Consider the following 22,167-nt stretch of genomic DNA (forward strand, 5'->3'; position numbering starts at 1 on the left):
AGTTCAAAAGAATTATATGCTCTGCACTGAACACGAACTTAACTGCTGGGATTCTGAACAAGTTTTGGCTGCTTTTAAATTGATTCAAACAACCAACTGGTTTGCTCATCTTCGAATGTTTCATACTCAACTTAAAAAAACATTAAAAAACCTCACAGGATGGACCTCTTTTTAATTTAAAGGTACTAAAGTTAAGCGGAAATGGTTTTTCAGCAACAGTTAAGATACATGGACCTTCCCAGGAGGTGTGTGGGAGTGAAATTTGAAGCAAGGAGAAACACAAGTTATATTCAGAAATATAAATTTATTTCCTAAATTTAAAAATATATATACACAGGGAAAAAAACTGTAAGACACGTTGCATGTCAAACCCCAACCAATTTAAGCTTTGAAAATGAGGCATCAGCATTAAGCTCAAGCCAGGGAATCTAATGTTAAGGCATGCGGTGAGGCACTGGCATTTACAGGCTTGGGTCATCCACTTTTCCCACCATTCTTCCCTCCCCTTTCTTTAAGTCCTGCTAAAATAAGAGAAGAGGTAAAAGGGAAAGGTACCAAGGCTACTACCGTTGCCAGGGAATCACCTCCAGCATCAGGACTCTTGTGTGTGTTTGTGTAATATGCAAGAACAAACACACATCTGGGGTTTCTAAGCCCTATCATAAGTAATACCTGTTTGAGAAGGGACACTTCTTTTTCCCAAAAGCATCAGTGAGTACAAGCAGGAAAACAAGTCTCCAGAGATACTCGGAGGAGAAGGGGCCCAATATAGCAACAACAAAAAAAAGGATGGGACAGGAGAGCAGAGGTGTCCAAAGAAGTTACTAAGCTCATTTCAATTAAGGAGCTTCATTTCATTTTGCCTTCTAATAGGGTTTAAAAGCAATAACATGATTTGAGTGGAGATGCAGTTTATCAACATAACAGTTCTCACACTCAGCACAACTCACACAACTCAGCCCTCTCCCTCATATCAGTCTTAGGGGTTGAAACAAGTGCATTCTCTGTGGATTCCAAGTACATATTCACACTGGGTGTGACAGCTGCAAAAAACTTACACTGTGGAAAGACCAGAGCATATTGCTCCTCTTTACCACAACATTTTCTGAGTATACTTTTCATTCTACTTACCATGTTAGGCATTCCTGACCCAGGAACTGGCTTCTTGTCCATTGGAAACTGTGGTAAGCTATTCTGCAGTCCAGCTTTATTCTGCATCTGAGGGCCAAGTCCACTGGCTCCAATCTGCTGCCCAGTATTTTGACTATAGGGCTGGCCATAAGGGCTGGGATTGCTCATCATTCCCATCTAGAAATAAAAATGGTAAGGTGTTTAAATCAGATAGTTTAAGTTCACAGTGTAAAAAGCAAATTTGTACTTCAGAGAAGCAAGAGTGGTTGCAGCCATGAGTTGGCTGCAATGCAATACTGATCCACATGCTTCCCCTGCTCCATGTTCACAGATTCACCCATCACACATTAACTCCTCAACTAGGTAGTTCCTGTAAACACAACAAAGCCAACTTAGCAATCTTTGAGATCTGACTGGACAGAAGTGGCCTGATTACTTCTTTACAAAATATTTGGTTCAACAGATTTTTCACTTCACCTTTCTGAATTACAAGTTTGTACCATGGACTACATAATTCTTCCAGACTTGAGTTCTCCTCCCTGCACTTGTGCAGATTCCAAATGGAGACAAATACCATCTTCATTTGTATCAGTGGAGTTTATCCCAAAAACATCCTACCCAACTGCTAGCACCCCCACAGCTCCTCTCTTGACAGGCATAACAATGCATGTCTGCATTACCAGTACACAAACATTTTCAATTTAAGAATACCTCACAGTCATACCAACCCATCTGCAGTACTAGCGGTCAAAGGAGAGGACAGGTAGAAAGCCTGCAAACAAAACAAATCTACTGATTTATTCACCCACAGGGGAAATAGATTCACGTTTCATACAAGCCAGATGCATATTCATCAGTTCTGGTACACCAGAACATACTGTTTGTTGTCTTGGAATGCCCAGAACCTAAAGAACAAGGAGCAAACTTGCCAATAAAGTTGTTCTCTGACATTTTTTTCTTCCATTCCTTGCATTCCCATTTATTTTCCAAGAGAAAATTTGCCATCTAGGACCAAAAGAACTAGACACAGAGGACCAGAAAAACTGGCGATTTTTGTTAAGGTTACCAAGTTCTCACCATTACTCAGGCACGATCCTCGAGGAGCCATAACTCTAAAACAAAGTGTTGGGGGTTAGGTTTTTTCCATTTTTTTTTTCTTTTCTTATAGAATTTTTCTATTGTTGCCAAGAGATTAAGTACTGGTGCTTAGATGGTGCTTGACCAACACAAAGGAGGTGGCCGAAAGTTGGGAGGGGGAAGATCACACGAGTTTTGGGGCAGGAGAAGGACAGAGCTGTGGACAGCCTGCTGCTTTTTTTGCTCTGGGTATCGGAGAGGATGACCAAGCTGCTCCTTGCAGCGGGAGGAGTCCACTGTCAACAGAAAGTCTGGTCCTGGGAAATCTACCATCATGTGCTCATGTGCCCAGGAATTCTGAGTCCCTTTGCCTGCCCTGCTGGAGCTGGGCCAGCCCTGTCCAGCCATCGTGGCTTCTCCAGCACTGCTCTTTGTGCTACACTGTAGCCCCACACCCCCTGCCTGCCAGGGACATCCTGCCTTTCCAGCCACCAGCCCTGGAGTTTCCACCATTCCAGCTTGGTGGTCTCAGAGTCCCAAGGGATCAGACTGCCCCCAGCAGCTTTGTGAAACAAAGCCCCTCGAGGTTCCTGGTTCTGTTTATTAATAATGCTGTAGTTGTTGTTGTTTGTTTGCTTTGTTATACTTACTAGTAAAGAACTGTTATTCCTTTCCTCATACCTCTGCCTGAAAAGCCCCTTTAATTTTCTAAATTATTATAACTTGGAGGGAGGGGATTGGAATTCCCCATTCCTAGAGGGGTCCTGCCCCTCCCTAGCAGATACCTGACTTTCAAACCAAGACACAAAGGCACAAAAATACTTTAAAGAGCTGTGTTGTTGTTTCAACTCATATTAGCATTTGACTAGACAATGTCCAGTCTCCTTGATGGTCTTTGGTTCAAAGCATTTTCCTGCATTCAAAGAAGAACGTAACTACTATGGTAGGCTTGTTTCTAATCACTTTTACACTTATTCTCAAAGCATACTCCCCTAGCAGAAACACCTTTTTTCTGCTCACCAAGCTTCTTCAACCTGCACTAGAAGTAACCAACATGCCCTGAGATTACCTGCAATTAGTCACACTTCCCTTTTTCAGGCTGTAACAACCTCCAATCCATTATAATAGCCTTCAGTTTCCATTTACAAAATAAGGTAGGATCAAACTCAAGCTACAAGAAAAGATATACAAAATTCATTAAAGAACCTGCCACTTTAGACATCTGATATGTAGAAGTGAATTCACTTGAGGACAGCCTCCCTCCTCCACACATAAGCAATAACCATAATCACACAGCAGTAATTCATTAGAGAGCAATGAAAAGAATCTCTACACATGGCAGAAAAACAAACTATGTAGTGATCAAGCAGAACTAAAAGCCTTCCTTTCCACTGCCATGTCTCTGCCTCAGTGAATGCGCCTATGGTGACCAATAAAGCAGCTGCTGCCAAAACCGGGACAGGTAAGACCCAAAGCCTTCCTTCCTCTCTCTCAGAAGACTAGTAAGATCTCATGTGCAAGTTAAGCAAGAAGGCAAAGTGAGAAGTAAAACATAAGGAGTCAGCAAACACACTTTCAGAAATATTCACGATCATCACTGTTGCCTCAAGTTGATGAACAGGTTTTCAAAGCTTTAGTGAAGGCCTGATAGTGAGAATTATCCCTTCAGAAAACAAGCTATGTTTTCCTGTAAGATAGCCTGATCCCTTTTAGGGGATTTCAAAACTCCAGGGAGTTTTGAAAGCAAGGACATCCCCAAAACCATACATTTCTGAGCAAAGCTTTCAAGTTCATTAACAATCACAGCTCCCAAAGTCAGTTGACATCTGAGAGTACACTGAAGCACAGACTATGCTGGCTATCACTATCACCAGCCCCATTTGACTTCTGTAACTTATGCTGCTATCAGCCTTAAAAAAATAAAAACCAAACCAAACAATTCAGAATTAAAGGATGAAGACACATTTTGCCTTGTAACTTGGTGTTACAGGGAGAAATCAAGATGCTCAACTCAGACAACTGGAGACTTCACACACAAATATCAAAGGGTTCAGAATAACTGTGGCCTTGTGAGCCATCTCCGTCCTCACTACAGGGTAAGAAATTCACAGATGAGGTTTCACCAAGCCAGTCAACATTTATATTTGCAAAAAAGCTGAACACGAACTGTATGTGAAGCTTCTGACTTTTTCAAATTACTCATCAAGTTGGCTCAGCACAAGGATCTCTGATGCTTTCTCAAGCATTAGCCACTGGCACTGTTTGGGGTGCAAGACCAGTCACCTCCAACAAGGCTTTCTCCATGGCAGAAACAGAGGGCTCCCCTCCCCCTTCACCCCACTGTGCCAAGGGACTTGACAGCAGAACATCATGTACCCAGCTCAGTCTAGCTGCTCCTTACAGGGGTAATTTTTCCTCTTTCAGGTTACAGGAGAGGCATAGACCAGAGAAGCTCAGGCCAGGCTGACAGGCAAGCACACCAAACTGACTCAAAGCCAGACACTCAAGCGACACCTAAGACACTAAAAACCAAATTTCTCAAGGTCTCCCTGAGCAAATCAGCAGCCATTACTTGATTCAGGTGAGACTGACACCTGACAGATCCTCAGCTGAACCTCACAGCAATGCCCCCCAGTTCTGGCATCACAGACTAACCTGATACCAACCACCTGCATGCAGCTCTAGACTGAGTCAAGAGAGGGGTCATTTGGGAGATTCTCCACCTGGCACAAGGTGGCCTTGTGATCCTGCACGAGAAGCAGGACTTCTTGAGAAACATGAATAAAAGAAAACATGTAACAGGAAGAAATGCATGGCCTCATGCCTACAGAAGAAAGATCAAAATCCTGTATAAATTTATCAGTAGGCAAGAACTAGAAAGACTGACAGAGTTCATCAGCATATTAATGATCTCTGGGAGGGAAGGGATAAACAACAAAGTGCAGAAGAACCAACCAAAGAAAGGTGGTGTTAGTACCACCACGTAAGAGAAGTACAAGGCCTCATCTGCAATACAAGGCAAAAACATACATGGCTTAATTAGAGCGTCAAGTCAGCAAGTATAACCTCTATTTACTTTTCCTGGCCATCAATTCCTTTCACTGCCCTTCCTACCTCTCTTCATATTCATCCAGTTTTTCTTCCTCTCCTCACCTCACACCTTCTCCTTAATATCATCACATATGCAAGAACTTGCACACAAGGAAGAGCAGACAGAAATCCAATTCATAGTAAAGAAGAAGAAAACAAGGAAGATCATTAAATTATGATAGGTGGCTAATAGAAAGCAAAGGTAATTTCAAATGATTCTACCTTTTACATACACAACAGAAAACAACCTGACTTTCCTGCAACTAGGAGAAGCAGGGGATGTAAATACCAGAATAGTGAAAGGTGTGTATCTCACCATGGATGACATGAATTCAGGAAACATCCTACTTTACAAGCAGCATCAGACAGGGCTGTTCAGGTACTCCTCATCATCTAAGAGGAGTAATTACAAAAGCAGAGGAAATTCCCCAAGCTTTTGTTCTAATGTGATGAAACACATGCATCTTCAGTTCAGAAGGCGGCCAAGTGACTAACTCTGCTTCTAGTTTTACTGTTAATACCACAGAGTATAAACTGAAAAGGAATACCTGCTACAGGTATGAACACAGACATTGCAAATATTCTACTGCTGCTCTGTAAGAATGACTGCATCATTAACATTCTAACATTTGAAAGACAGCTACATATCGGCAGTAGTACTGAACCATGATCAGCTTCTAGATTTGCAAAGGTAACTATAAGCATGGAGAAATAAACATATAGAATTAAGTTTTAATAATCCAGTATTCACAGTATCAATTTCTCAATCAGGGAAACTGCAGCGCATGGACTAATTTAACGCTATACTGATGATACCTAGTATCTTTCCATATCCACAGGTTCACAAATGAAACTTAATTAACTTTCCCCAAGCAGGAAAGTAAATTTCAGCAGTTTTAGTAAATTCCAGCTGGGTCTTCAAAAACAAGAATTTACTGTACATCACTTCCTAGTGCCATTCTACTGACTGGTAGAGCATTACTGAACTCAAGCATACCCTAACTACATTTTGCCAGTGGTGTCCACTGCAATTTTCTAACAAATGTTAATATTATTATTCTTTACACTTAACTGCACAGTATTTTAAGATGCCTATTTCAAGACACCAGCATTATGTCACTGATATTTCCTCAAGAAACTCCCCATGCCACTCCAGAAACTTAGATTCCAAGTCTTCACTGCTCCATTTTTCCCTCATAAACAAACATCTCTTACTCTGGTATAAAGTGAGCAATTCTTTTTTTTCCACCTTGGTTTACCAAAGAAGAGAAAGCCAAGGACTGGAACTCACACTACCCTTTGAATGGATTAATATGCTTGATCATACAGTATGCTTAGTCACAGACTCTGAACAGTATGGATACATTTACCTGTTGAATCAAATAGCTACTGAAAAAAGAAAGGCAACTAAGAACACTGACTACTTATCTAAAATGAGAGACTGAATATGCTAACACTAAGGAATACATGATGCTTTTATTTTCTTAATATAATTGCACAATTTGAGGGTGACATCTTCAATATCTCCAACTTTGAACAGAAATTTATTACTATGACATTTCTTATTATTCTACTTAGAGGAAGTTAAGGAGATTCTGACCAATTATGTTTGTCTTAGTAAAATATTGCCATTGAATCTTAACAGAGGTTAAACTGATAAAGTCAATAACAGCAGAGAGCTTTGTACTTACTGAAAGAATAAACCAAGTCACAAAGAATTGCAACTGGACCTAAACATTTCAAATGAAAAGCTCACATAGCAGAGGTAGTAGTAATGTCCTTATTAATCTGAACTGCCTACACATCCACTTCGTTAGTGGGTAACAGAACATTTCTTGAATCAGACAAAACGTGCGTGACCTGAAGGTCAGGTCTATCACTCTGTGGTAGAGCACTGCTGTGACAGAAATGCATACAGCAACTTGTACACAAAACACCCTCTTCCCCCCTCTAACGAGGCTGGACAGTTAAGACCCTAATGGGGCACTCTCAACAGAACCCAGTGGAAGAACAAAACGAAGGTTTTAACTAGATAAAATTCCAAATGAAGAATGGTTCAAAACCGGAAACATGAATCAGCTTTTAGCAAATTCAAGCTTTGTAATAAGTTACGTGTTTACATTTAAATCAAAGCTGTAGAACTATCTAGTGAAACAAAATGCCTGAAAAACGATGACAGAACCCAGGCATTACAATTTCCACAACACTATTTCAAGACTGAAAGGCGTGTCTGTTATCCTCCTAACTTACACAAAACCAAGCACATAGAAAACAAAAAACTATTCAAGCATTCAAAACTTGTTACAATTCCATCCCCTCCACACTTCTAACACTTCCTTTCAGGGTAGACTTTCACAGGTGTTTTTATGCCTGTACTGTCACCAAAGTGACACCAAAGACATCCTCCTCTGATAGGCAAGATCAACTCCTTAAAAAAAATCCCCTCCCTAACACAGGGATACTAGCTTTCCAACTGATGAGCATAAACTGGACCTGAAAAACAATTAAAATTCATTATTTTTTTAATGACCACCTGAGTTTCAATTTCAGTCAGGTTTAGTTTCTCAACACAGCCTGTCATGCAACTGGCACAGAAACTGCTTCCAGACAGAAATGCTTCTTCATATGTTGGTGACCGCGAACATCAGGACAGAAAACTACAGCATTAAACAACAGGATGGAAGCCTCAGATTGTGACAGGACAAGTTTATGAACAGAAATCATCTACATTTGGAATTTCAAGTCCTAAAAGTAACATGCACACCTAGAGAAGGTTGGAATTACAGAGATAATGGGCAAAGCAAGCGTCAAACAGTGTTGACTCTATCGCTAGTCAACATTTTGGGGAGAAAGAAAACTTCAGTAACTCCACAGGATAACAGAACAAAGCAGAAACAACCAATATCATTTTCCAAATTGACTAGCCCCGTGGAGCTAACGTGGAAGATAACTTTCCTGTTTGAAGAACACAACACCCTCCCTTTCAATTACTCAACATCACAGGAAACCTAAGCTATTCCACACAAACCATTGCACAAAACACCTCTATTTCCCTGAGAGAGAACTCTCTGAAGCAACCCTCCCATCACCTGAAGGGGCTGCCTTTGGCAAGCTAATATGAAGTTGAACAATTGTAAAGCATATAGTCTGTTTTTTCTTCCCTTCCTACTGAAGGAGAGCTGGATAATGAGTATTTTTTGCAGCAGTGAAGGAAACCTACAGAAGTTATTACACAAACTCCCACATTAACAGCAACATGCTACTAAATTTACCAATTAGAAAAACTGGCTTTTAAAAACAACTGCTTAAGGTCCTGTTTTCATCTACTTTTTGAAGATTTGTAGGTGGAAAAACCCAAAAGCAGATGGGTGGGGAGATAAAATGGTCAGACATTATTACTGTTGTCAGACTTTGCTAACTCTACTGTATGAAGCGCAACACAGGCTCCCTGCCAACAACCAAACCAATTGAAGACAGTCTGGAATTTCATCCTCCATTTCAGCCTGTTCTCTCTCTGACAGTTTCAACTCCTTTATGAGGACTATACCCTCCATACTTAAAACAAAAAGCCTCAAGATTGTTTTATCAGTAATTAAAGAACCCTAAGTATTTTTAACCAGTCTGGTACTATGAACTAAAAAATAGAAGTTACTGTGTATTTGGTCTGAATATTCTCAAAAGCATGAAGTATTCTTAATTTAGATGTACGAAACTTTCAGAATTTAAGGAAAGACAACAGTTTAGTTTTAGACTAAAACTGTCAAAAACTTGATTTTATGTCCTTTCTTTACTTTCAGATAAATGAGTATATTATAGTGCATGACTCTACTTCAGCTCTGATAAGTAAGGATGAAGTTGCATTTCATCCAAACACTCAATATGTCAACTTTTGACCTCTGAAGACAGCTTTCTGAAGATCAACTTTTTTTTTTTTTTCTTTTTTTTTTTTTTTTTTTTTTTTACAGCCAAGGAATAGTGAATGAGGTGTTATATAATTCCAATGCAAGAATACTTCCAGCAACTACCTATTTCTTACCACTGTAAGCTGCATATAAATTCTCTACTGCAGTAATCAAGCTTTACATCAATTTTCCTATCAGGCAAAAACATCTGATATGACCAGGCCACAAAATCAACTCATTACTAAACATATATATATATACACACCCCAAAAGTTAGCACACTGAGCTTAAGCAAGCAACTAAGACCAAAGAATTTCAAAATTAATGTTCACGAGACACAAAAGTAATTTCACTTAATATATTAAAGCATGACGAAACCATTAATATACGGTATAATTTCTATGCACATTTCAAATACATTTATAGACTGTTACTTATCATTCCAAGTCCTCCAAGTGGACTGACTTCAGGCATTCTGGGATAAATTTAGCATTGCAAAGCAACTTAATTTTTTTTTTCCCCTCATTAGCCAAGGAACCCCAAAATATCCACTTAAAGTGAACTAAAACACTGAAGTATTTTCTAGGCTTTTGATCAAAACACAAAAAAATTGAGAATACTCAAGCGGCTCCTACTCTAAGCTGGCTAATTGTTCATGACAAAAATTAAATTCAGACATCCTTTTGCTAGTTAAACCACTAGGTCTTTGTGGAGTGTTCCCATTCTAAGGAGGCGGTAACTTGCTATTACTCCCCTTTGTGCTAACTCCTCCCTTGACCCAAAGCCTAAACTCAACCCCTGCAATGCCCTATTAAAAACCCCACTACCCTGCCTTTGCTGGGTCTTTCATCTGAATCCCTCTCCTGGTCTTCAGGGGTAATAAAATGGATTCTTGAACTTAACAAAACAGAGACCCATCTCAGTCTCGTCTGTTCCCCTGCCGGTGCCAGCAGCTGCAGCCTCCATGGACACGATGAACACTGCAGCTACGTAACGCTACAGGTCTTCTCTCATGTTTTCAGTGACTTATGACAATAACTTTCTTCCAACCTCCTGGATTACAAAAGCACAGTTATTTCCCTCTCAGTATTAATTATTTTTTTAGCTTTCCGGTTTACTCTCCAATAGACAAAGCCACTGCAAATTTTAAAACTAAAACCGAGTCAGATTAACAGTCTTAAGAACCCAACACTAGGTTGGGTTCAGGCATCTGAATAAGCATTCATTCTCCACCATTAACTCAAATAACACAGCACATACACAGACCTGTGTGCACCTCTCAGCATCTGCTACAGCACACTCAGCTGATCTCAGACAAAAAATACTTGCATTAACTGTCATACAGAAAAAGCACCACAACATCTAAAAGGTCCTGATGGATTCCCATCACACTCTCAATACCGGGATCACATTAGATGGAAAAATAAAGTTGCATACGAATCATAAAACAGAATAAAGTACAATCAAGTTACTTTCCAGTGTTATGGATAATCTATACTGTCACAAGATTTCTAAAATAGGCTTTTTAATCTAGCCATAGTCTTGCTTCTTGTGCAAGATTCCATTTTTGCTCCCTATGACCATCACAAATTCCACTTTAGCAGTAGATAAACTATTTAATCCATCATACAGATTCTTAAAGAAAAAACCCTATAGAGTCCACAGAGGATTAATTTTACAAAACAAAGTCAACCGTGACAAAAAGTAATGAAGTTTAGCTTGTCTTACCTTGTTCATGGCTCCAGGCTGTGGCCCTCTTAGTCCAGCCTGCCCTCCCATCTGTGGAGTGCCTTGTTGCAGTGTCTCAGCCAACAAGTTACCAGCACTGCCCATTCCTGGGTTTGGGTATGGCATATTGGGTCGCCCTCTTCCTGCTCCAATTGAACCGTTCATGACTTGCCCCTGCATCATGCCCTGTCCGTTGCCTGCTGCCAGCATCCCAGGATTCATGCCAGCATTCATCCCTGTGTTCATTCCCATGCCAGGCTGGTTAACTGGGCTGTTCACTGTTGGTATCATTGCTGCTGTGGATTGAGCGGAAGGACCCTGGTTTGGTCCACTTGTACCCATCGCCATATTGGGAGAAGTCAACCCAGCCTGTGCCATGGGGCTTTTCACCATGCTGTTTAACATTCCCATTCCAGGACTATTTTGCTGGGTTTGACTGGCCATGCCTTGTCCAGGGCCACCAACCCCCATATTGAGATTTGGGGAGCTACCAGCCCGTAGAAGTTCAGACAGCTGCTTGTGTTTAGAGGCAGCATCTTGTGCCAGGCCAAGGCTGGTCTGCAGCTGATTAATGTCACCACCATTGGTGAGTCCAAGTTCTGTGGAGCTGATCAGTTCATCTGGCAAGTCATGTTCCAGATCAAAGAGTGATCCAAAATCTGAAAAACAAAACAGATTGTACATGAAGTCAGAGCGATTAATAGTGTATTGAAGATTCTACTTTTTAATTTCCAGTAATTAGTGAAACGTGACTTTTTATATTTGAGCAAAATTCCCTTATCAATCGTTACTGAAAGCTATCTAATTCATCAGGATAAAAGTAACTCTCTAAACTTTATGAGGTCTAAACTAGAGAAAACCATTCTACTTCAGCCTTCTACAATTTGTGTTGAAAGATCACTCATTCTATGACCTCTGAACTTTAGAATTTTTACAAGGGAGGAGTGAAAAAAACCTACTGAAATCTCTCAGAGTTAGCCACTGGAATTAAACAGCAATTACGAGAAAGAATTAGCAGGTTGATGGGAAAACACTGTATTTATAACTTTGGCTAAACTCTGTCACTTTTGGAACAGCAATAATTAATACAGCAATATTAATTTTTAAAAAATGTTTACTATTTATAAAACAATAAATAGAGGTTTGGTTATAAGGTTTTATGTTGAATTGGGTTTTCTGGCATTTGGTTTGGTTTCTTTTTTGGGGTAGCTGTTTAGTTTTTTCATTCTTCCGCAGTCATTGCCAGCGTTGAATTGCCAAATTTCACTGAACTTCACTGGACATCCAGAATCTTCCCACAACAAACAGTGTCAGAAAACAAAGTAACCCTCCTTGCCACAAAGCTGTGAAAAACACCAGGATGAAAAAACAAATTCCCACCTCAAGAGCCTATGCAAAGCAATCCCCAAGGTAACTAAGTGGCGAAAGATTACTACTTGGAATATAAAGATTGAAGAATATTATACTGTACCCAGAATCCATTTGTTCAAGAGAACAAGAAGTTCTTATGCCTGCAATAGTAGTACCTACCTTGGTCTATTTAATCTATGGTAGTTAAACAAAAAATAACTTGGAAAGCTTATGGTTTCTGACACGCATTAATGACAACTTCCCTCTCCAAGTGAGAGAGGAGCTGGCATGTTGTTCTCACCAACAATGAATGTCTGGTGAGGAATGCAAAGCTCAAATGCAGCCTTGGCTGCAGTGACCAGAAATGATGGAGTTCAAGATCCAGATGGTCCAAATATAAGTGGAAAAAGACTACAGTTGAACAGCATGTAAGTCCGAAAAGTTCATCAGCATAATGGATCTGTTTAAAATGTTTCACATGATACTATACCCAAACTACCAAACCCTGGACTGACAGAGTTTCTACAACTTCACAACTGTTATTGCAGGTAAGATTATAACTTTAGAATTCTGAAAATATGGCGTGAGGTTGGCAAGAATGCAGATACACCACAACAGGGATTTTAATACTCCTTTTATACACTCTACATTACTACAAATCACCCAAGTCAGACTGAAAATTTCCACTAAAGAATTTTTAAACTATTAAAATCAGGTAGCCCATTCTTCATTAGCATGCACCTGGTGCTAAAAGTCATGCTTTGCAAGACATACTAAGGACTGATCATTCATTTGCATGACTGGTATTTTTGATAATTCAAAAGCAAAGGAACAATCAGAAGAATAAATCTTTGTCCAAGGTCCCTTTCATCTGAAATTATGAATTTAATGTTGTATGCCAGTAGATTCATCTAAAAACACACCACACACACCCCCAGCCCTCCCCCCCAAAAAAGCCAAACAAAAAACTAAAACCAAAACCAACTTACAATGCTCAGTGTTTAGCTTAAGAATTACATTTTGATGAACTTGGGAAAAGTTAGTGGAAGAGATCTTCAAATTAGAGATCAAGGAAATGGAAAATGCAATTAAAAAAAGAGAAAAAACTGATGCCAACTTAAATCAGCTTCCATTGGCACCCTAAGCAGCCTGTTAGGACACATCTAACAGGCAACTGTTGAAACACTACATCCTGAAAACACTCTGCTAATAACTAGACAAAGAGCCCATGTGTGAGGAAGGAGTAAAAGATACAATCAGGAACTCACAAGTTAGTTTGTTGTCCTCAGTGATGAACAAGCAAAATGGAAAACAAAAGTTAAATGACTGGAAAACACACGAGCCAGCACAAAACCTGTACCTAAAACATAACCATCATGGCAGCCAAGACACCTCCCATCAGCCCTGCACAGTCCAAAGGCTGCATTTTTGACTGCTTGTAGCTGGGGAAAGAATCTCTGCTCTTGAACAAACACAACTTCCAGTACAGGGCAAGTCCCAAACCAAAAATCCTCACTTCACCTTTCTTGAGTTCAGACCACTGCATACAAAGCCCTTCACAAAAACAACTCAAAAGTGACCAGTACATATTCAAATATGAAAAACTAATTTGTTTTTCAAACTACCACATAGTATTTTCTCAGGAAGACCCATACAGATGATTTCAGATGTAACACCACAAAGGGGCAGTGCAATTCTTGTTCTGAGAGACAAAGATTTGGCCATCTTGACTCACAAGAAAATATTAATCTGCTTCTCTGAAGACCTCATTCTTCTTGAAATTCTCCCTCCTCATAAAAGAGGAGGTAATTCCAGCCTTAAGGCTTACTAGCCCATTACTAACTGGAGCATCCGCACAAGCTATCTGAGCTCCTTGGCCTGGTCATTCTGTGACATCAGTGAAAAGGAAGAAAAATGTCATTAAAAGTCTAAGTGGCATTAATTATTTTTATTCATGCCTTAAAACACAACATAGCACCAGCTACATTAACAAAACCTACCCCCAACCTGAATGGCTGCAAAATAATCCTAATTGGATAAGTTCTTTATATCAAAACATCTAAGATGTTCCATATAAAACTTTCCACATAAAACTAACTTGTTAGGATTTTTAATCCTAGAGAATATACTACAGACAATTCATTGTAAAAGAATACTGTCAACTATTAGGCAGAATTTTAATTAGTAACTTCCAAGAATGCAATATTCTAGTGTAAGTTTACTCTTTTTAGAAGTCTTTTTCAAAAATAAACTTTCAAAGTCATCTTTAGCCAGTAGATAGAGAAAAAAACTTTCAATTTGTTTGGTCAGCTATGAAAATTGCATTTTTAATCAACTCCTGGAAGGCAGAAATTTTCTGATACAGGACTGAAACAAAATCTCAGATGACCATAAAGATGTATAGGATCATGTGTATATCTAACAGCTGCAATCCATTTCAGTCTTCTATATAGAACTGGTGTCCTAAAGGCCACTGTAGAGAGCTCTACCTATGACTTAAGCCAAAAACTGTCAAGGCTGGGCCAGGCAGCTCAAAAACCATGTGCAAACAAGATCATATAAACTCACACAAGAGCCAAAGCCATAGCTTAAAACAATGGTGAGAAGCATCCAGAGAACCAACCGACTTTCCAGTACATGCTACTCTTGCAATCTGTTTCATTAAGGATATGCACAAAGATTTCTCATTAACAAAAGCTTGTGGGAAGGCAGAGGAGAAAGATTAGTCACGCAAAGGTCTGTCCACCTTATTCATCATCTCTAGAGATCTGACACAGAAAAACTGGGATGTAATAGAACAGACAGTATCTGGCATAAAGCCCAAAACCATCCAGTCATATACTGGAAGGAAGTGGCAGTGGTAGAGCTAAATCCTGATCTCAGTAGAGCTGCAGAGTGATTCCCCATTATACTGTTTATGGCATCATTAATGTATTTCTTTCTAGAGGTAACAAGAACATATAGAACAGATTGCTGCTGCTACCCAAGAGGCAAAGAAAAGAAAACCTCCTCCAAACAATATCTAAGTAGTAGATCTGAAAGTCTGTGATCATCTCAACAAGCAAAAGCATATCATAATTCCTTTTTGGAACTGTACCACTACTGAACACTCAGCAAGTCTTCAAGTCTTTAGGAAAGGGGAAAGAAAGGAGAAAAAAAAAAAAAAAAAAGTCAAGAAACTGACCTAACTTGCCCTGGATACATTAGATCTGTAGTGAGAAACTCTGAAAATACAGTAGGAGCAGGTCCATCTCTATCAGAGGCAGTTCAGTTATACTGGATTAAGTAGTATGAACTGTGCCCTAAACTTTGAGAGGGCAACTTCAAAAATCAGTGTACTAACCTGCATTTCACACTATGGACTGTCTTCTCAATTTTGGATTCTACTTCGAAAAGTCTGCCTTTGACAATGTCTAATCTGCAAGAAGCAAGGAAACTGCCAGCCTGGGTTGAAAAGCCACCTGGCACCAAAATGGACTTTAAACTAATACATATGCAGAGTGCGCAATCAAAATCCTTAAGTCAATAAGACTTCAGTGTCTTATCAAGTGATTAATTTTCAAATTAGCTACAAAGTATTTATTTCAAGTTAGTTTTACTGCAAGAGCACCTGGTAGCACCAGTGATGCAACAGCCCTCAAAGCAGGCAAGGCAGCAATTTATGACATTGCTTATGAAGCAGGGAAAATATCAATACTAACTACTTAGCAAGGAAATCAACACATGTTCAGGTGGCACATATGAGTTTCTTTTACATGCTTTCTAGCCTACAGTCTGGATTCCGTCATTTTCTCATTTCTGGTTTAAGACAACAGACCTTTATTGACCTTCCTAAATAAAACAAGAATTTATGTCTGAATGGAAATTATCTGGTCCTAGCAAATAGGCTGCAGTGAATAATACTGGTTTTCTAGGAACTTCCCCATGTGCTACAAAATAGCAACACTTTACTCTCACAGGTAGGAACCCTCAGACCCAAGACATTCAAGCATCCAGTCTTGAGAAGAGCTGGTAAAAGCTGAAAGAAAAGCATCACATGTGATCAGCAATGCCTCAAGAACCCTGCATGGCAGATAGGTCAGACAGCTGCTGACTCTGTCAAAGAGGTAAGAAACTCAACGGTTTCTCTCCCCGTTTCCCATCTATTATATTCCAAACAGAGACACGCCAACTTAGAAGGCTGCTGAACAGTCACCTTTTTACACAAATGTTTCTGAAGCCCAGCAACCTCTCAGTGGATCAACTTAGATCATAGTCACTGAGTTCACAACAAAACAAGCAGACAAGGCTTAATACAGGACACTGAATACAAAGCATGCATGTGACAGGGTTGACAGGAACCACAGATGATGTTGGACCACACGGAAAACACAACACCTTTGCTGTGCTTTCAGATAAAGAATAACAATAAAGTGCTGAGGTCAGTATCTTCCCTGCATGGGGATACAAAAGCTACCATAACTGAGAACAGGGCCTACATGTAACAGAGGAAGTGCCCAGAAGATCCCACCAGTATTCCAGAGAAACCAGCCATTCAGGCTGGCAGCCAAGCACCAGCATTACAGGCCCTAAAACGCACTGTCTGAAATGTCCTTTAAAAAAAAAAAAAAAAAAAAAAAAAAAAAAAAAAAAAAAAAAAAAGGCCAGAACTCAAAACATAAAATCAAAAAAGGCAGGACAAGATGAGACAATCTCATAGGATAATCCTCAAGTATCCATGAAAGTGCATAAACAAAGGTAAAGCACAGACTTGAAACAAAGTGCTAAAAAAGTCATCAATTCCCAAGGCCTCTACAGTGACAGAAAATTAAGCTAGACAAGTCCAGGCAGTTTTATCAGGGAAGAAGAAAAAAAAAACCACATGCCTAAGAAAGAGGCACACACCAACCCAGTAGGAACTTTGCTATACCACACTTTGGAGATCAGAGCATCAATCCCATTAAAAGAGGGGGCTTTCCATGTAGATCCTCTATGAAACCACAATTACCCAATGGTAACACAGTCTCAGCCAAAAGTGTTCTGACTTAAAATGTAGAATTAATTTAAATTCATCTACTAAATTGATTCAAAATGAAGGGGCAAAACATCCATACCAGCCTAAGATGTTAAGGTCTAGAGTGATCACTGCAGCTACTGCTTCCAAAATCCTCAGACAGCACTCAATGTATAACCCTAATGGGGGGTGATCCCTTGCTCAACAGCAACTGAGAATTCATGCTCTGTATTATGCAATTTGAGTAAGTGTCTTCAGCATTAGACTTCAATATTAATTCTGTTCCCTGTTAGAAACTGGGAAAGCACTGCCACCTTCCTTCCCTGCCAGTCCAGAAAAGACCTAAATTTCTTCACTACATCAAGAAACATTGTCATTTGAGGTAAGACTGTGAATCATACCAACAGAAAACAAACTAAAAAAACCTTATTCAAAACACCTGGAAGACAACAAATATGAAGGCTCAAAACATGTTAGCACATTACAGTAGCACACAATTTCTGGCACAAATATTTTTAAAACCAATCAAATATTTGTTGATCAAAAGCAAATTCACCATCTAGAATGCACATGATTCAAATATTAGCTGTAACAACCAGACATAAATTTAAGTATTTTACAAGCGTGAACAACAACAAAAATCGTTCTAAAGCAGCAACAGCATACCATTCAACATCTACTGAAGTCCTAAAATTAGGACCTCGCTCTCTCCATTTTTTAAGCTATTCAAACACTGGTGTCAAACACATCAACTTTTGCTTAAGGAAAATAGTCTCAATTTTGTGACATCTCAATAATCTGCAAGCTTAAGTCAGACTTTTCCCAAACTAATATCAATCAAAATGCCTATTTTAGTAGACTCTGATTTTTACAGCTTCAGAAGAAAACTGAATACAAAACTGAAAAGTTTCTTATAAGTACAAAGTTTTTCAAAAAACCGGTATTTAGAGATACAGATGATAGCAGGAGTTAACCACAGAAAACCATAGTGAAAACACAATGGTTATGAGTCTGGAATAGAGAATTTTAACTGTTCTAGGAAAACAGAAGTGGTATAATCACATAGAAAAGACTGGGGTCAAAATTCATTACTTAAGGAGGAATTTCAGAGACATTTTTATTTATGTACCTGGTTATTCATGATGTTATACAAAGGTACTAGTCTTGCCATCACTGATAACACACATAAGATGAAGTTTTGACCTTTTAATTCCAAAATGCTGAACTCACATCATTAATAACTTCCTTGAGAACATGTTGTTATTTGCATAAATTTCATCGGGCTACCTTCAACTTCTGACTAAAGTCTCTAAATTAGTTTTCTTATTCCCAGTAGCATCTGTGTATGCACAGGTCTAGAAAGTTAGAGCTGAGGGACAAGAACTGGGTACATGCAGATAGACTGGGAACACCCTTATGTGCACAGAACACACTGAATTCATTTTAGAAGCGATTACAAATCAGTTTCAAGAAAAGAGTAAAGTTCATTTCATTGTCAAATCAACAAAGGCTTTGAAATGATGCAATCTGCATACACAATTACCAAAAAGTCAAGTCACTTTTCTGAGTTCATTCAACATCACTCCAGTGTAAAAGCAAAAAGCAATGCTGAATGTATATATAAAAAATATAAAAGTAAACAACAAAAAAAAAACAAGTCGGCAGATCAGAGTTCATTATCTTAAACCTGAAATTACATTCAGCAACATGTAAAAGGCAGTTTGGCTTAAGCAAAATTTGTTCTGAACAAGCCATATGCCATCATTTTGCTAGAATTTTACTTTTTATTAGGATTCCAAAAAGGAAAACCCCCTGAAAATTAGTGACTTTTCATCCATTTAAACAGTAGGAGTGTGTTACAATCTCTCTTAAAACAAGAGAAACTGTTTATTCAGTGGAATTTGGATATGCTACAAAAAAGGAAATAGCCAATCTTGATTCTTCAAGCAGAGACCATTCAAAACTTCTTTCCTTAGATCTCTTATGGGAATGCAACAAAATATGCAGTACAGAGGTGTTTCACACCATCAAATGGGAAAAGAGCTAAATCTTTATCTGCCCCTTCTTACAATGACCACTAATAGAAAATAACCTGTTTTTCAAGGTTCTGTACCTAACTTGCACTTTTTAATTAAAATCTTAGACCGGTCTCCAACTTAATACGCTTGATGTCAGGTGTGTTTACAGGAACAGCATCAACTGAGCAACAAGTTACTGCGGTTTGAGTCCACCAGAATTCAACATTCCTCCTCATTTTCTTCAAAAAGATTTGGAAGAAATAGGTGCTTGAAGGAGAATATTGCACATCAAGTTTTTAAGAGAACTTTAAATACATTCATATGCCAGTCAATTTAAAGAAAACTTACTGCTATTTAGGAAAAGAACAATAGGATTTTAGATACTGTTCAGGGGGAGGATCTCTGCCCTAGTTATACTTAAAAGTTCTACAAATTCAAGGCAGCCACTGAAGTTTCAGGCACACCACCATATGCAGAGACAGATGTATTTTACTTCAGCCTACTGCTACCATTAAAGTAAAGACAGAAAAACAAAATCCTTGGAGACAGGTGCGCATTGTTTAGTTGTCAGTGAAATCTACATAGCAAAATGACTCTATTTGTCAAATAATAAATCTAAGTGATTTTTGGGCAAACCCCCTCAGAAGGACCACACATTCAAGTGATGAGAAAGGCTGAAGTAGTATCATTACACAGTTGGAATAAGCAGTGAAAGGCTGCTTCTGCTAAGCAAGATGCTGAGGTGACACACTGGAGATCATCAAGTAGCCTACAGAAAAGATGCAGGAAATATACACTAAAGCATGCAAAATCCAAATTTAGTAATACAGTGGTTTTCTCCAAGTCATAAAGATATGAAGTTACAAAAAAACAGAATACCTACAGTAGAAGTTCAGCATTTAGCCCCATTATCTTATCAGACCCACATCCCCCAAAAACATACTAAAATCTGGAGTCTGATAGACCCTTCCCAGATAAATTTTGATTTTCTGCAATTGCACAAGTGACCAATAACATGAACTCAAGGCAAGCCCTGCTCCAGGACTGTGAGGAACAAGATGGAAAAATTAGTAGATTTTTTTAATCTAGTATTTAAATTTCCAAGTGTTCTACCAAACAAAGGTTTTTCCCTGCAATATTAAACTTGTGAGTCTTGTTTTAAATCGCAATTGTAAACTGATTTTTCCAGTCTCAAAGGCTTTTTATCTCTAAGTGCTCAACACTCAGCTTTACACCATGGTATGTTTAGTACTTGTGTTGGAGTTAGTATTTCTTTTTTTAAAAAACTGGGTAACTTTCTTACACTGCTCAGAAAAAGTACCAACCTATGCCAGAGTCTACATGGGGAAAGACACAAAAAAATAGATGCAGTAGTTCAAAAACCTACATGGTTCAATAGTCTGTGTGAATTTCTTTAAAAAAAAATCATTAATCACTATACGAATTTTAGTTTTACTTTTTTAGAAGTCTTTTAGATTTACTTTTTAAAGAAGCCTCTCAGACTTAAATTTTCTTGATTTATATTTATTCCTAATACAGTTACTTTGAGAACCTATTTAGCTACACAGCAAAGACACTAATCTTTGCCACACAAGCGTCCACCACTGCAATACTTGACTTACAGTATATGCTATCCACTATATGACATTTTAAGGCAAAACCAGGAAGAAATATGGCTGTTAACAAGAAGGGATGAAAACATTTAACTGATGGCTGTAAGTTAAATGTAGCTAATCATTTAATCTTTAACATAAGCTAGAAAACAGAATGATAGAAAGTTGTTAATTTTAAATGTAATATATACGAACACTAACAAAAACCACCCAGCTCTCAGAACACAGAATTGAAAAGGGCAGTGAGGCAAGATTAATACAACTCATTTTGAGAAAAGAAACATCCTGATCCATTCGGAACAAATGAAAGGTGAGTATCAGCCAAAACTGCAGTAGTCCAGAAGACAAGTTTCGTTAAAGTCTTAGACCTTTGATGCGAGGGACAGTAAAATTCTAAAGGTCAAGAACAGTTCCTGACAAAAAGGAGCGTCCAGACTTTACAAAAGATGGATACTTAAAGGAGATTGAAGATGTGCTATTGTGCAGAAAAACATGACTTTTGGATAGAGTAAACTGAAGGACATTAAGGCACATACCACAAACACATTCTCTGATCTTTGATATAACACACATGCCAATTAATTGTGGAAAACTGACTTCCGGTGTCCCAGCAAGCCAGAAACACTAAGCACTTAAAATCTTATTTTCAGATCTAGTAGCCTAAAGACATGATACTATACAAACACACTGCAGCAGGGGGTGTACTCCATTTTTATTCTGTAAAGAAACACAGTGGTTCTGAACCCAGGGCACAAAACACTTTCCCAGTTCACAGAAAACAGGTTATTTCTAAGCAGGAGGAGGAGTGCGTGTGGTGGGGGGGGTTTGTAAAATATGATTAAACTCTCCTGCCCTGAATATACCGCATCGGAATCTGTACATAGCAATTTCAGCACATCTGCCATACTGCAGGAAAAGCTGGCCCCAACAGGGATCCACAAATAAAAATACACCTACCCACCCCACTCCCCAAAAATACCAAAACAAGTGGTTTAAAGCATCCAATTAAAAATCTGTCTTTATGAACAATTTTCACTCATTTTACTCCAAGAGATACTTCCGCAGGATGCACGCATGTTATTCTGTTATAGTGGAGAGACTAACATGCATCAGTTTGCTAACAATGTTTAAGAAATTCTTGTTAGAATAGATGCAACATATCAAAAATATTGCTACCAGTTAGGAAAGGCGAGCAAAGGAGCTACATTGGCAATGTAGCCAGTGTTCTGTCAATGTAACCCAATGTAACCGTACTGGTACAGAAG

The 22,167-nt window shown here is 38.8% G+C and overlaps 1 protein-coding gene across 1 annotated transcript in view; it reads right to left on the minus strand.

Moving 5' to 3' along the window:
• The window catches only part of EP300 (E1A binding protein p300), a 62,711-nt gene that overhangs the window by 37,145 nt on the left and 3,399 nt on the right, over window positions 1-22,167 (minus strand). The window contains exons 2-3 of the mRNA XM_040061430.2: window positions 10,929-11,587; window positions 1,132-1,308 (exon numbers count right to left, since the gene is read on the minus strand). Coding sequence (XP_039917364.1) covers window positions 1,132-1,308; window positions 10,929-11,587 — 836 coding nt within the window. The remainder of the gene's footprint in view (window positions 1-1,131; window positions 1,309-10,928; window positions 11,588-22,167) is intronic.

The sequence above is a fragment of the Hirundo rustica genome, chromosome 4 (assembly GCF_015227805.2).
Source record: "Hirundo rustica isolate bHirRus1 chromosome 4, bHirRus1.pri.v3, whole genome shotgun sequence".
NCBI lineage: Eukaryota > Metazoa > Chordata > Aves > Passeriformes > Hirundinidae > Hirundo > Hirundo rustica.